A 16,242-nucleotide genomic window follows, 5' to 3' on the forward strand; every position below is an offset into this window, starting at 1 on the left:
GTAGCGGAGATCGTAACAGGGAGCAGCTGGACGGCTCGGGCTACCAGGAGGCAGCCACGCAGACGGAGCCTTGGACCGAGGACGACGGCGGCGCTCCCTGTTGGAAAGCTGTACTTTACAAAGTACACGCAGACCAACAAGACCGCCAACCAGGATCGTCGACCACCTGCCAGGGCGAAGTGGACGCAGACGCAGGCCTACCAGGAAGGGCCTGTTACCCGGGCGTAAACCAGGATCGCGCCCGTGATGGTGGAGAGCATCACAGCAGTGGAGAACGCCCACTGGCGTTCTGAGGCTGCTGCCCAGGCCCTGCCTGCCTGCATGTCTGTCGAGCTGCAGACCTCGATGTGTGCCCCTCAGGACAGGGAACGCAGTCGAGTGTTAGCACCGACCGACGCCGCCGCCGCCAACCAGGAGAAGGAAGAAGACGGCGACGCAGCGGAGCCACCAGCTACCCCGGGGTCACCAGGTCGGGAGGAGAGCCACCAGGAGGAGGCCTCTTCCCCTGCCGAGAAGCAACCCCCGGTAAGAAGAAGAAGACGACGCCAGATCAAGAAGCAGAACGCGACGCCGGCCCATCAGGAGAGGGCCGCCCAGCCGCAACCCAGGACTGCTCCCAGGACAGCAGTCTACCGAGGAGCCAATCAGGAGAGGAGTGGACCTCAGCGGGTAGCGGCCGTCAGGTGAGAGTGAATCGTCCCCCTCAGCAGCTCTTGCAGTGTTTCCGCTGTCTGAGGTGGGGCCACCGTCAGGTCAGCTGTGGGCTCCAAGTAAGGTGCAACCGTTGTGGTGGCGATCATCATTACGCGGCCTGCGCTACACTTAGGGAGGTGCCGGTTTGCGCCAACTGCGTGGGGGGCCACCCGGCCTCCCATCGCAGTTGCCCTGTATATCGGGCCATGGCGCGGGCAGAGGAAGGAGGCCCGGCGCCATGTCCCACAACCATCCAGCAGGTCCCCGCCTCGGCGAGCTTGGCCTCATTCTCCGGGACTGGAGACTGGGTACGAGGGACCTCAAGAGGGTCGGGCGGTGCGGCAGGCACTAGTGGCTATTGCTATATGGCTCGGCAACCGGCACGGCCCGCGCTAGTCACAGCAGTGCCCAGAAGGACTGATCCCCTGAATAACTGGAATAGCGAGGAATAGGCTTATGACTAGTGCATGATACCTATTCCCAACTAACACAATTACCTGGACCTGTCCAGAACCACATCCTTGCATGTGCTATCTACAAAATGTCAGCTTTTACATGTAGGCATCTTTCTATTTCTGCCTATGTGGTTTTGTCCTGACCTTTATTACCCGATTACACCACTATTGATACCCACCGCCATATCTGGCCTGGTAGCATGCTGAGCATGGGGACAGGCAGATACTCCTGTAGTATCACACACCCACTCCTCCCTGTAATCTTTCTCTTCTTAGAACTAATAGCATGTCGAAGGCCATGTAGATTGAGTCGATGGTCACGCATGGGGAGCGGGCTTCGGGGGGGGGGGCCGAAAAAAAATGAACTGCATTCATTTAAATTCTCAATCCCTACCTGCTCACCATGAGGAGCTAACAGCTCTCCCTGAAAACAGCAATGTACACGTAGCTTGTATCAGTGAGAGCTTGTTACGCGCAATTATCCCTAGTAGTATGGTACACATAACGGGCTATAATATTTACAGGCATGACCGAATAGATAAAAGAGGTGGAGGAGTAGCCTTGTACTGTAGAGATGATATTAAATGTAAAATCGTATGCACATCTGCCCACTGTGCTGACCCGAGACCTGAGTTCATTTTTGCCGAGATCACTGTGACAACAGTTAAAGCCCTAATAGGAGTTGTTTATCGGCCACCACGGGTAGGTCACCTCTCAGACATTGAAGACATCCTGCAGAGGCCTGCTTATGAACATATTTTAATATTTGGAGACTTCAACGCTAATTTACTGGAACAGGCTGGAGATACAAAGCAACTCTTAAGTATTTTCCAGACGTGTGACATGACAATACTTCCACTACAACCGACAAATCATACCTCATCTTCACATACACTAATTGACTTAATGGTCACTAACAACCCACATGGACAAATTCCTACCCCTAGCATATCGACACATGACTTAATATACTTGTCTTACTCACTCAAAGTACCGAAGTATAAGTCCAGATGCATCACACTCAGGGATATTAAACATATAAACTTAGATCATCTGAGAGTTGACGCCTTGAATAGTCCTTGGGATGACGTAAAAAATATAAACGGTATCGATAAGAAAGTTGAAACTTTAAGTTCACTTATACTTGGTCTCCTTGATAAACAGGCACCTAAGCGTACGGCCAAAGTCTCCCGACCTCCTTCTCCATGGCTGACCGATGACATTAAACAAATGATGTCTCACCATGACGCGTTACACCAGCTCTACAGGCGCACACACTCGTCCAGTGCGCTTGAACAGTATCGGACACTTCGGAATAGAATTAAAGTAATAATTCGAAATAAGAAATTTTCTTTTTACAATCACCTGGCTGGAAATTTAAATGTGTCAAACAATTGGAAACAACTTCGTTCCATTGGAATTGGGAAAGCTTTGCCCTAGCCACGTAATCCAGACATCTCTCTGGAGAGATTGAATGCTCATTTTTCTGAAATAAAAATTAAACCGGAAATACAAACAATATCACAGACTATAAAATCTCTTCTGAACCAGCCACCACCAAATAGGCCATTCTTTAAATTTCGCGAAGTCACAGAGATTGACGTGAAACGCGAGGTATTTAGGACCTGATGAAATACCCATACTCATAATACAACACATCATTGACATTATTCTTCCCGCCATTACTCATATATACAACACGTGCCTCACAAGTGGCCTCTTTCCAAAAATGTGGAAAAATGCCATTATAAATCTTGTTCCCAAAACTTCCTCACCTGTACGTATAACAGATTATCGGCCCGTTTGCATAATTTCATCTCTCTCCAAGCCTCTTGAACTCATAGTACACGTGCAATTAACCGACTATTTAAATAAATATAAACTACTTGACCCTTTACAATCGGATTTCAAAAAGGGACACAGTACGGCCACTGCCCTGCTGAAAGTTACAGACGACATGTGACGTGCTATGGACGAAAGGCAGGCGACGTTACTTACACTTCTTGATTTTAGCAGCGCTTTTGACACAGTAAATATAGACGTACTGGTTGCTAAATTAAAATCGCTTCACCTTGGACGGACAGCTCTAGAATTCTTTCTCTCATATCTCACGGAACGAAAACAACGCGCAATTCTTCAGAATAGGTCATCCGAATGGGTAATGAAATATTCAGGAGTACCACAAGGATCTGTACTTGGACCACTTCTCTTTGTTATCTATATTAACGGTATATCGACACGGCTAAGACACTGTAAATACCACTTGTATGCTGACGATCTACAGATCTATTATCATTCCAAAATTTCAAACATCAATCAAGCAATAGGTTATATGAACTCTGACTTAAATAATATCTGTGCATACGCTCGTGAAAACTGTATTTTACTTAATCCATCAAAATCTAAAGCTATTATTGTTGGGCAGACGAAACAAATCAGTGCGGCAAAAAACATTCCTCCACTTACTTTATCTGGTAAAATTATTCCGTACGAAAACTCGGTAAGAAATCTTGGTGTAATTATAAACGAGAATCTTAACTGGGGAGAGCACATTACAAATATCTGTAGAAAAGTGTATGCGTCCCTTCACCCACTAAAATATCATCAAAATATACTGCCACTAAACATGAGAATTAGGCTTATAAATACTCTTATCCTCCCTATATTTTCCTACTGTGACGTAGTACTAATTGATGCCACGAGAGAACAACTAAACCGATTACAACGTGCTATGAACTCATGTATTAGATTTATCTTTTCCTTACGCTATGATGTTCATGTTACCCCTTATTATCGACAACTTTCCGTTCTAAAATTTGAACAATATAGAAACCTCCACGTGGCAGTATTAATCTTTCGAGTATTAAAAGAGAATATCCCATACTACTTATCAATCCACAGAAGTGTACAGGGATGTGTGTAATCCGAGGTGAGTTGAAGCAAGGGTCACTATCCGTGGAGGAAGACTGTAGCATTTACTTAATCGGAGACGGCGAACAAATTCGTTACCTTGGAACTACCTTCAGGGATACTCTAGTGTTCGACGAGACTGCAGTAATGAAAGACCTTCACAATAAGCTCCAACGTCTAACATCGTCGCCACTGCTTAAGGAAGACCAAAAGCTCATAGTACTAAATTCCTCAATCTGTCCCACCCTGATATACCCTTTCCTGACATGCAGTTTCAAGAAAATTGCACAGAAATTTTTATCCGATAGCGATAAAATGATTAAAAGTGCAACAAAGGAGATATTGCAGTTGCCGACGGATACTCCTCTGCGAACCATGTGACCTTGCCGCGGTGGAGAGGCTTGCGTGTCCCAATGATGCAGATAGCCGAGCCGCAGGTGCAACCATATCGGATGGGTATCTGTTGAGAGACCAGACTAACGAATGGTTCATCGAAAGGGCGGTAGCAGCCTTTCGGTAGTTGCAAGGGCGGCAGTCTGGATGATTGACTGATACGGCCTTGTAATAATACTCAACATGGCTTAGCTGTGTTGATACTGCTACACGGCTGAAAGCAACGGGAAACTACAACTGTAACTAACTCCCGAGGACATGCAGCTCTCTCTGTATGAATGATGTACTGATGATGGCTTCCTCCCGGGTAAAATATTCCGGAGGTAAACTAGTCCCCCATTCGGATCTCCGGGTGGGGACTACACGAGAAGGGGCGATCATCAGGAAGATGGATACTGACATTCTACGAGTCGGAGCGTGGAATGTTAGAAGTTTGAATCGTTGTGGTAAGTTAGAGAATCTGAAAAGGGAGATGGATAGGCTAAAGTTAGATGTAGCTGGCATAAGTGAAGTACGTTGGCAGGAAGAACAATATTTTTGGTCAGGCGACTACCGAATTATCAACACAAAATCAAACAGAGGAAATGCAGGAGTTGGTTTAATAATGAATAAGAAAATAGGGCAGCGGGTAAGCTACTACGACCAGCATAGTGAAAGAATTATTGTCGTCAAGATAGACACCAAACCAATGCCCACCACAATAGTGCAGGTCTATATGCCTACTAGTTCAGCGGATGATGAAGAAATCGAAAGAATATATGAGGAGATAGAAGATTTAATACAATATGTAAAAGGTGACGAGAATCTAATTGTGACGGGAGACTGGAATGCAGTGGTAGGCCAAGGAGGAGAAGGTAGTACAGTAAGAGAATTTGGATTGGGAGAAAGGAACGAAAGAGGAAGTCGTCTGGTTGAATTCTGCACTGATCATAATTTAGTCCTTGCCAATACTTGGTTCAAACACCACAAACGACGGCTGTATACGTGGACGAGACCTGGAGACACTGGAAGGTATCAAATAGACTTCATTATGATTAGGCAGAGATTCAGAAACCAGGTGTTGGATTGCAAAACTTTCCCAGGAGCAGACGTGGACTCTGACCACAACTTGTTAGTCATGAAATGCCATCTGAAGTTGAAGAAATTGAAGAAAGGAAAGAATGCAAAAAGATGGGATCTAGACAAGTTGAAAGAAAAGAATGTGAGGGATTGTTTCAAGGAACATGTTGCACAAGGACTAAATGAAAAGGCTGAAGGAAACACTATAGAGGAAGAGTGGAGAGTCATGAAAAATGAAGTCAGTACGGCTGCTGAAGAAATGTTAGGAAGGAAGAAAAGATCAACTAAGAATCAGTGGATAACTCAGGAGATACTACACCTGATTGATGAACGACGAAAATACAAGAATGCTAGAAATGAAGAGGGCAGAAAAGAATACAGGCGATTAAAGAATCTAGTGGATAGAAAGTGCAAGGTAGCTAAGGAGGAATGGCTGAAGGAGAAATGCAAGGATGTCGAAGGCTGTATGGTCCTGGGAAAGGTAGATGCTGCATACAGGAAAATCAAGGAAACCTTTGGAGAAAGGAAATCTAGGTGTATGAATATTAAGAGCTCAGATGGAAAACCACTTCTAGGGAAAGAAGACAAGGCAGAAAGATGGCAGGAGCATATCCAACAGTTGTATCAAGGTAAAGATGTAGATAATTTGGTTCTGGAACATGAAGAGGCTGTTGATGCTGATGAAATGGGAGACCCAATTTTGAGGTCAGAGTTTGACAGAGCTGTGAGTGACCTCAATAGGAACAAGGCACCTGGAATTGATGACATTCCCTCTGAATTACTGACTGCCTTAGGAGAAACCAGCATGGCAAGGTTATTTCATTTAGTGTGCAAGATGTATGAGACAGGAGAAGTCCCATCCGATTTTCGGAAGAATGTTGCTATACCTATTCCCAAGAAAGCCGGTGCTGACAGGTGTGAAAACTACCGCACCATTAGTTTAGTATCTCATGCCTGCAAAATTTTAACACGTATTATTTACAGAAGAATGGAAAAACAAGTTGAAGCTGAGTTGGGAGAAGATCAATTTGGTTTCAGAAGAAATGTAGGAACACGTGAAGCTATCCTGACTTTACGTTTGATCTTAGAGGATCGAATCAAGAAGGACAAGCCCACGTACATGGCATTCGTAGATCTAGAAAAGGCATTCGATAATGTTGATTGGACCAAGCTATTTATGATTCTGAAGATGATAGGGATCAGATACCGAGAACGAAGAATTATCTACAATCTGTATAAAAATCAGTCTGCAGTGATAAGAATCGAGGGCTTTGAAAAAGAAGCAGCAATGCAGAAAGGAGTGAGACAAGGCTGCAGTTTGTCCCCTCTCCTTTTCAATGTTTACATAGAACAGGCAGTAAAGGAAATCAAAGAGAAATTTGAAAAGGGAATCACAGTCCAAGGAGAAGAAATCAAAACCTTGAGATTTGCCGATGATATTGTTATTTTATCTGAGACTGCAGAAGATCTCGAGAAGTTGCTGAATGGTATGGATGAAGTCTTGGGTAAGGAGTACCAGATGAAAATAAATAAGTCCAAAACAAAAGTAATGGAGTGCAGTCGAACGAAGGCAGGTGCTGCAGGAAATATTAGATTAGGAAATGAAGTCTTAAAGGAAGTAGATGAATATTGTTACTTGGGTAGTAAAATAACTAACGATGGCAGAAGTAAGGAGGACATAAAATGCAGACTAGCACAAGCAAGGAAGTGCTTTCTTAAGAAAAGAAATTTGCTCACTTGAAACATTGATATCGGAATTAGAAAGATGTTTTTGAAGACTTTCGTGTGGAGCGTGGCATTGTATGGAAGTGAAACATGGACGATAACTGGCTCAGAAAGAAAGAGAATAGAAGCTTTTGAAATGTGGTGTTACAGAAGAATGCTGAAGGTGAGATGGATAGATCGAATCACGAATGAAGAGATACTGAATCGAATTGGTGAGAGGAGATCAATTTGGCTAAATTTGACGAGAAGAAGAGATAGAATGATAGGACACATCTTAAGACACCCAGGACTTGTTCAGTTGGTTTTTGAAGGAAGTGTAGGGGGTAAGAACGGTAGGGGTAGACCAAGGTATGAATATGACAAGCAGATTAGAGCAGATGTAGGATGCAATAGTTATGTAGAAATGAAAAGGTTAGCACAGGATAGGGTGGCATGGATAGCTGCATCATACCAGTCTATGGACTGATGACTCAAACACACCCCAGATGGCATGATGTACACCGAAAAGAAATACAAAGGACTCGCTCTGTTTAAAACCTCGTGGGAAGTTTACCTACAATGCATTAATGCCTGCAATATCTTGCTGAAGACTAAACATCCACTTGGTGTCGCTTCGAGGGATTGTCACGCGGAGAGTCGGGATTGTATAGAACGCCTAAAACTAACAAACGCTGATACCCAGAAAATAACCGCCAAGAACGGCCTGTACGATACTAAGAAGATCCGTCAAGAGCTACGAGAACGTGAATTCACCTCCTGGTGTTCACTGCCGCAAAAGGGACTCGGAGTACAACTTTACAAAGACTATACACCAGCAAACTCGTGGGTGCGAGATCATACCGGACTGTCTTGTAATGAGTGGAGAGAGGCTATAAAGATGACTGCTAATATTTCTGCGGTGCGCTCGGTGCCAGGCAGATCCCTGGACAACAACCTCTGTCTTCATTGCAACGGAGAGAAAGAAACTCTTGCTCATGTCCTGTGATTCTGCACACGCAGGGAGCTCCTTAGAAACACGCGGCACCACCAGACCAGATCCTTCATTGCCGCAGAACTGAGAAAGAAGGGATTCAGTGTACATGAGGAGGTACACGGACTGGCCATAAATGGTAGTTCGCAAAGAATTGACATCATAGCCTTTAAAGACAACAGCCCTCAAGGATTCATATTAGATCCGACGGTCAGGTTCGAGCACCATAGCGGTCAGCCAGAGGAGGTTAATCTAGAAAAGATTAACAAATACAAACCCACTATCCCTTACTACAAATCTAAATACCACCTTCAGGAATTTGAAATAATAGGGATAATGGTCGGAGCTCGCGGTACCATACCTCGTCACTTCGTCGCCACATGGAAGCGCTTCCAACTCCCAATGAAGCTCATCCCGGAAATCGCGACCCTCGTCCTCCGAGCCTCCATCAAGATCATAAGGCACCACCTCTACTGTTAATTTTGAATTTTCTTTTATTAATACATAAGTACATAAAATTGATATGTTTTACCTTGTTCTTAGCGGCAGCCTGTAAATACAGGAGGTCTTTCCAAAATAAATGGAAATTATATATATCCTCTTTCCACCAGCATAACACACGCTCCGGCAGTACACTTGCTATCCCTCTCAGCAGGTCAGCAGCATTTAGCCGTTCCTTTGTTGCAAATGGAGCTAGAATATGGAATTCTCTCCCCCACAACATTAGAGCCATAAAATCCTTAAATTCCTTCAAGTTGTCTTGCCGTGAGCATTTCCTCGATGTGTGCCGCCAGGAAGAATGAATCTGGTAGAGTGAATGTGTGTATGAATGTACGTTTACTGTGCTTATGGTATTTTGTGTCATTCAACTTTTAATTTGTAACGATAGTTTTATGACATGACTAAGAATATTTATAGAGTTTATGTTATTTTGTTTCATAGTTTGTAATGGTAGTTTTAAGATAAGATTATGAATATTGCTCTCAGATGTACAATGTTAATGAAGTGTGGTTAAGTGTAAGAGAGGACCATGAGTCCTAACTTCGCCACTACAAATAAAGTCAAATATAATAATATAATAATATAATAATTATTATCTGCAAGTAAAATGTTTCGTACTATTTCTTAATTTAATGTAGATTTCTTTATTTGAGTAAAAGCAATTGTTATGTTCTATTTGGGACAAATATTACAGTGACATTTCGTAGATATGATTGCGTTACGTAAACGCTTGTGGTAGATCATACTGCCTAGGAAGTAGTTGATTATTTCACATAAATAATAAAAATAAGTGATACTGAGATGTACTTTCATGAAAATCTCGATCACGGCATGTTGGATTGCTGTTTCCAAATAACAGGCATTGAGTTGCCTAATTACATGAACCTCCTAGCAAGAGAGGCTGTGTATTCCCATCCTCCTATATACAGTTACGGTCATGAACCTCCTAGCAAGAAGCGATGATGCATGATCATAAGCTGAATATAAATTCTACCGGTACATCATTTCATGACTGGGCTCTCCGTTCACGGGTTCCACCACAATATGTGTAACATAAAGACCGCGTTTCACGTGAGTCTGTTTGAGACAAACAATGCGATACGTACCATATTTAAAGTTGCAGCCAGCGTCTGGAATCGCTTTCAAAATGTCGTACTGGTGATTGACGCAAGTTATACCCTGTGCACATTGTGCACAATAAAACTATTATCAAGCACCTTTTCTTGACCGAGTGGGTTGATTTGTTGACCATGGGTTGAGGCGAATGAATATTCTCTTGTGCACTGCCCATACTGAATATAAAGTAGTGTAGTGATTATTGTTTTAAGAGGAAGTACAACTGGGCAACCATCCTCTATATAACTCCGTCCGGCTCCATGGCTAAATGGTTAGCGTGCTGGCCTTTGGTCACAGGGGTCTCAGGTTCGATTCCCGGCAGGGTCGGGAATTTTAACCATCATTGGTTAATTTCCTTGGCACGGGGGACTGGGTGTATGTGTTGCCTTCATCATCATTTCATCCTCATCACGACGCGCAGGTCGCCTACGGTAGTCAAATAAAAAGACCTGTATCTGGCGAGCCGAAGCCGTCCTGGGATATCCCGGCACTAAAGCCATACGACATTTCATTTATATAACTCTAATCAGAGGGAAAATGGAAGGGATCCGACACCTCGAAAAATGAAGGTATCAGTCAAAGGAAGACAAGGGCCACGAAGGGCGTGAAAATAAAAAAACTCCCTAGGCCTCGGAAACCTAATACCGTCGGAGTCGGAAAAGAACAAGAGTTGACCAAGGGAGGTCGGAGATGATAGGTGAAAGTGAAAAGCCTAGCACAAGTAACTGGAAGCAATGCCAGGACTCAGGTAAGGAGCCCGTGACCACCAACCCACGCTCCCAAGTTCGGATCCCCTGGGACCCCTCTTAGTCGCCTCTTACGACAGACAGGGGATGCCGTGGGTGTTATTCTACCGCCCCCACCCACAGGTACTGAATATCAAGAAGCAATAGCGTCCACGGACAAGCAATGTGAGCATGGAATACCGAGTTATTTGACTAAATCTGATGAAAATATTCATAATGTATTCTTGTGCTAGTAAGGCACAGCAACTAAAAATAACCTGGAAAATGTGTACAATAAAAAATGTAGAATTGTCCCTCATAAAATGTTGAAAATTAACTTCTTTGCGTAATAAACCTTCAGTTTCAAAATAGGGAAAATTGTCAGATACATCAAATTTCTCATGATATTAAAAAGATAAAGGGTGTGTTTCTTTTTAAAGTAACATAGTTTGGAAATTTATGTAAGGGGAACTGTGAGATCGGGTGGCTCTCAAAATAGATAGTTTAATCTGTAAACTCACTCTTTACAACTTGAAATAGTTTTGATGTGTGAGAGAACCACAGTTCTATGATGATGATGATGATGATGATGATAAAAATAATAATTTTTGAGTGGCTATTGCTAGCCTGGTGCAGACCTTTTAAGGCAGACCCTCCGACAATTGTGGGCGGCATCTGCTGTGTATAAGAAACCGCGAGTTACTGTAGTTGAGAATAGTGTTGTGTGTGGTGTATGAGTTGCAGAGATGTTGAGAAAAGCACAAAAACCCAGTCCAGGGCCAAGGGAAGTAACTATTTAATATTAAAATCCCTGACCCATCGGAGAATCTAACACGGAGTCCTCTGAACCGAAGGCCAAGACGCGGACCATTCAGCCAAGAAGCCGGACAGTTATAAGATGTTTTGATTTTTTCCAGGGGACTTGAAGTTATTGTTGGGAATCCTCAGTCCTCGAATGATCTTCGCCAACCCAAACCTGGAGGCCTCTGTAGCAGGGTTAGCTGACAACAACGTAGAGATCGTGATTCTTGCGGAGGACTCGCCCAGCTGGCAGAGTTTTCTTATCCATAGCAACAACAACCACGGAGACTTCAGAGCTGAGGACAGCTTCAAGCTGGAAGAGCACACTGCTTTCATCATGTGCTCAAGTGGCACCACGGGACTGCCCAAGGGTGTTCAACTAACGCATGCCAATCTGCATTCCATGTTACTACTACTCAGGTACACCATTCTGTTTACCTCATCGTCATTCACCATTAACCAAACAGGTATTATGAGAAGAGGTCTGCTATGGTCCCGATCCATCACTTGCTTTGGGCTGCTATCGTAAGATCTGTTTTGGGAATGTTTCCCTTCCCTATCTATAGACATGATCCTTCCAGTTCTCCTGTTACGGTATCTTCCTACGAACTTTGTGTATTCTACCTTCAGTTCTATCATCTAGAGTTAGCTAGTGTGTGTATACTTCGAAACATTGAGCCGGTGCAATCAGGTGTCTCGATACCTTGACACAACAACGCTTCACTGTTTCGAAGCAGTGAGATTGCTTCGTGTGTCGTGTCGCGTGAACAGAAACTCCAGCCATTCCGTACAAGTCAGCTACATCGATGCTTCGAAACACCAAAGCCTTGAAACAGTGACAGTAGGTAGAAAAAGAGAACTCTGGCGCAGGGACTAATGTCAAAGATGGCGGCTATACACGGGCTCTTACGGGACTAACTCCCGGGAACTGGCTCAGATGGCGTCTATACATAGGCTCTTATGGAGAAAGCTGGTGCAGGGGAGATATAGGACAGAAGGAGACGGCCTAGGGAGTAGTGCGAAAGATGGCGGCCACAGGGGCTCTTGCGTATGTATGGACTATAGGTCTTACACAGCCTACAGGCTTATGACCTATTCGTTTTATCATATAGACTCTTATAAAGAAAGCTGGCCTAGGGTAGGGAGACGGCCTAGGGGCAATTGCGCAAGATGGCGGCTATATAAGGGCTCTTATGGAGAAAGCTGGCCCAGGGGCTACTGCGCAAGATAGCGGCTATACATGGGGTCTTCTGGTGAAAGCTGGCCCAGGGGAGACGTAGGATTAAAGAGACGGCATAGGGGCAATTGAGCAAGATGGTGGCTATACACGGGTCTTACGGAGAAAGCTGGCCCAGGGACTACTGCACAAGATGGCGGGTATACTTAGGCACTTATGATGAAATCTGACCCAAGGGAGACATAGGACTTAAAGAGAAGGCCTAGGGGCGATTGCGCAAGATGGCGGCTATGCACGGGTTCTTATGGAGAAAGCTGGCCCAGTGGAGACATGCGAATTAGTGAGACGGCCTAGGGGCAATTGCGCAAGATGGCGGCCGCGTAAAACTTCTTAGTGCTAGGAACCCAGAGGCAAGATGGTTGCTATACATTGGTTATATGAGACTAAATTTAAGGGGATGGATCTGGAGCTGATGGCGATACATTGTTCTTATAGACCTAACTCTACAGAGCTGCCTCAGAGGCTCACAATTTGTAACTTATGACCTATATATTGATCAGCCTGGCATTCGAGAACTGAGGCAAGGGCTACCATGCAAATTACTGCTATACTCTATTCGTATAGACCTTAACTAGATAGCTGCCTCAGGGCCTCACAACTTGTAACTTATGACCTATTAGTTTTATCAACTTAACTTTCGGGGACTGAGGTAAGGGCTGCTATGCAAGATGACTGCTATACTCTATTCGTATAGACCTTAAACAGAGGATGGCCTCAGGGGCTCATAACTTGTAACTTATGACCTATTAGTTTTATCAGCCTGAAATTCGAGAACTGAGGCAAGGGCTACTATGCAAGATAACTGCTATACCCTAATCGTATAGAACTTAAGTAGAGGGCTTCCTCAGGGGCTCACAACTTATAACTTATGACCTATTAGTTTGACCAGCCTGGTATTCGAGAACTAATGCAAGGGCTTCTATGCAAGATGGCTGCTATACCATATTCGTTTAGACTTAACTAGAGGACTGCCTCAGGGGCTCATAACTTGTAATTTATGACCTATTTGTTGATCAGTCTGACATTCGAGAACTGAGGCAAGGGCTACCATGCAAGGCTACTAAATGTGATACCTGACTTGAGAGAGCATAGGTTAGCGAACTGGAGGTTCTTAGCTGAGTCTAGATATGATGTGTGCTAAACTGTCGTCTATCTGACCTCCTTGGCCAACTCTTGTGGGAGGCACTTCTACCCGTCGTGTCGTTGAGCAGAGTAAATCCACTCCCAAGGATTCGAAAGTGGAGCTGACATAAACTTAAGGCTAAAGAGCTTAAGTGTAATTCAAATATCCTCACCCTGATTGAAATGTGTGTTCGAAAAGGGGTACTGACTACAGTAAATGCACATAACGATTGATGTACGCCTACTCGTCTATGTACCCAACAGATCATAATTAGTGTGCATTAATAAAAATATGGACACAACGAACGTACACAAACAATAAAAATATGGCTGTGCCACTATACCTCTAGATGATAAATACAGTGCAGCTTTCGCGGGTTCCTTTTATTGGAACTCTTGACACTATCCTACAAGAAATTAAGTTAGTGCTTGTAATACCAAAATATTCTCTACTAGCAATAGTTTAATTTAAATTGTTTAAAGTGTATGTATAACAATTCCAAAATAAATTAATATGAGGTTGGGCGATGATGGGATAGGAGTTGGAAGGAAGCGACCGTGGCCTTAATTAAGGTAGAGCCCCAGCATTTGCCTGGTGTGAAAATGGGAAACCACGGAGAACCACCTTCAGGGCTGCCGACAGTGGGGCTCGAACCCACTATCTCCTGGATGCAAGCTCGCAGCTGCGCGCTGCTAACCGCACGGCCAACTCGCCCGGTGTTCTGTATTTTCAACTTGATTCCGCCTTTATTGCACGTTCTCAATATTACCTAACCCAAGAAATAACACAAATGCAGGCTCACTTGATTAATGATCGTCTATGTTACTTTTACCATTGTACTTTATCGACAATCAAACTCACTGCCATAAATAATAATGTTACCTTCAGACGAAGGCAGTGACGACAATAACGTTACCTTCAGACTTATACACTCCATGGCTAAATGTTTAGAATGCTGGTCTTTGGGCCAAGAGCCCGTTCCCGACTGGGTCGGAAATTTCAACTTTCATTGGCTAATTACGATGGATCGGGGAGTAGGTGCATGGGCTGTCTTCAGCATCAGAAGTCATCATTGTAGCGACCCATCCACACAGACGCGCAAGTCGCCGATAAGCGTCAACCCGAAAGACCTACACCAGGCCTCTTCGGAGGCCACATGCCAAAAAAAAAAAAAAAAAAAAATCTTATAATAATGATATTGGTTTCACATCCGACTAATTACTTTTCCGGTTTTCGGAAATGTGTCAATGTGCCGAAACTTTGTCTCACAAACCACGGAAAACCACCTTCAGGGCTGCCGACAGTGGGGTTCGAACCCACTATCTCCTGGATGCAAGCTCACAGCTGCGCGCTGCTAACCGCACGGCCAACTCGTCCGGTGTTCTGTATTTTCAACTTGATTCCGCCTTTATTGCACGTTCTCAATATTACCTAACCCAAGAAATAACACAAATACAGGCTCACTTGGTTACGGATCATCTATGTTACTTTTACCATTGTACTTTATCGACAATCAAACTCACTGCCATAAATCTACATGACAAGAAGTAAGTCAAAAGCAGAACTCACCCATAGCTCGGGATAATGAGTGAAACATACTCAACCTAGGCCTTCGGCGAGAGAAAGTTGACTAAAGCTGCTCGAAAATGGTCTTTTGCTATGGCAACGATAACAGAGCTGCCACATTTAAGAATGCTATCGTCACGTGGGTTGGCTTGCTCTCAGTCGCTTTTGTGATATTATTCGGAGTGGTACTGTGTTAGCTGTGTTAGCTGTTGCTGGTTTATGCAATTATTTATGTGATTGTTTCCTGAATATCATTTTCGTGGTTAGTTTTATTTTTTTAATTAATCAGTGGCTATTTCCACAGTTATATTCTCTATTATCATGTGCATTATTTGTGGTTATTATCAGTTTAGTGATTATGAAATCTCATATTTATCGGCAATGACGTGTCTGTCTTAAATGCTGCAATTATTAGCACGAGCTTTTTTTTTTTTTTTTTTTGCTATTTGTTTTACGTCGCACCGACACAGATAGGTCTTATGGCGACGATGGGATAGGAAAGGCCTAGGAAGTGGAAGGAAGCGGCCGTGGCCTTAATTAAGGTACAGCCCCGGCATTTACCTGGTGTGAAAATGGGAAACCACGGAAAACCACCTTCAGGGCTGCCGACAGTGGTGCTCGAACCAACTATCTCCCGATTACTGGATACTGGCCGCACTTAAGCGACTGCAGCTATCGAGCTCGGTGAGCACGAGCTTAGGAACGGATCAAATATTATTGAATTGCATTAGATCAACATAGTTGAATAATAATATTCAGCCTGTATGAAAGAGTGATATGCCGCAGATTGAGGTAACCATGACAACGCAGCGTACTTCGTAGTTACTGCTTTCGCGGCTCCAATGTCAGACTTCAACTCTCGTGGGCCAAACTATAGTTATTTACAAGCCTGTAAATCTAACGACACGAGTAGGGTAGGCCTATTTGAGTAGGCTACTTTCAAATATGTTAACACCGGACTAGCCGGA

At 43.9% G+C, this 16,242-nt stretch overlaps 1 protein-coding gene across 2 annotated transcripts in view; it reads left to right on the forward strand.

Moving 5' to 3' along the window:
* The window catches only part of LOC136867391 (uncharacterized), a 75,721-nt gene that overhangs the window by 34,104 nt on the left and 25,375 nt on the right, over nt 1–16,242 (forward strand). For both annotated transcript variants that reach the window (XM_067144576.2, XM_067144577.2), the window contains exon 3: nt 11,465–11,768. In XM_067144576.2, coding sequence (XP_067000677.2) covers nt 11,465–11,768 — 304 coding nt within the window. The remainder of the gene's footprint in view (nt 1–11,464; nt 11,769–16,242) is intronic.

This window comes from Anabrus simplex, chromosome 3 (genome assembly GCF_040414725.1).
Source record: "Anabrus simplex isolate iqAnaSimp1 chromosome 3, ASM4041472v1, whole genome shotgun sequence".
Lineage (NCBI taxonomy): Eukaryota > Metazoa > Arthropoda > Insecta > Orthoptera > Tettigoniidae > Anabrus > Anabrus simplex.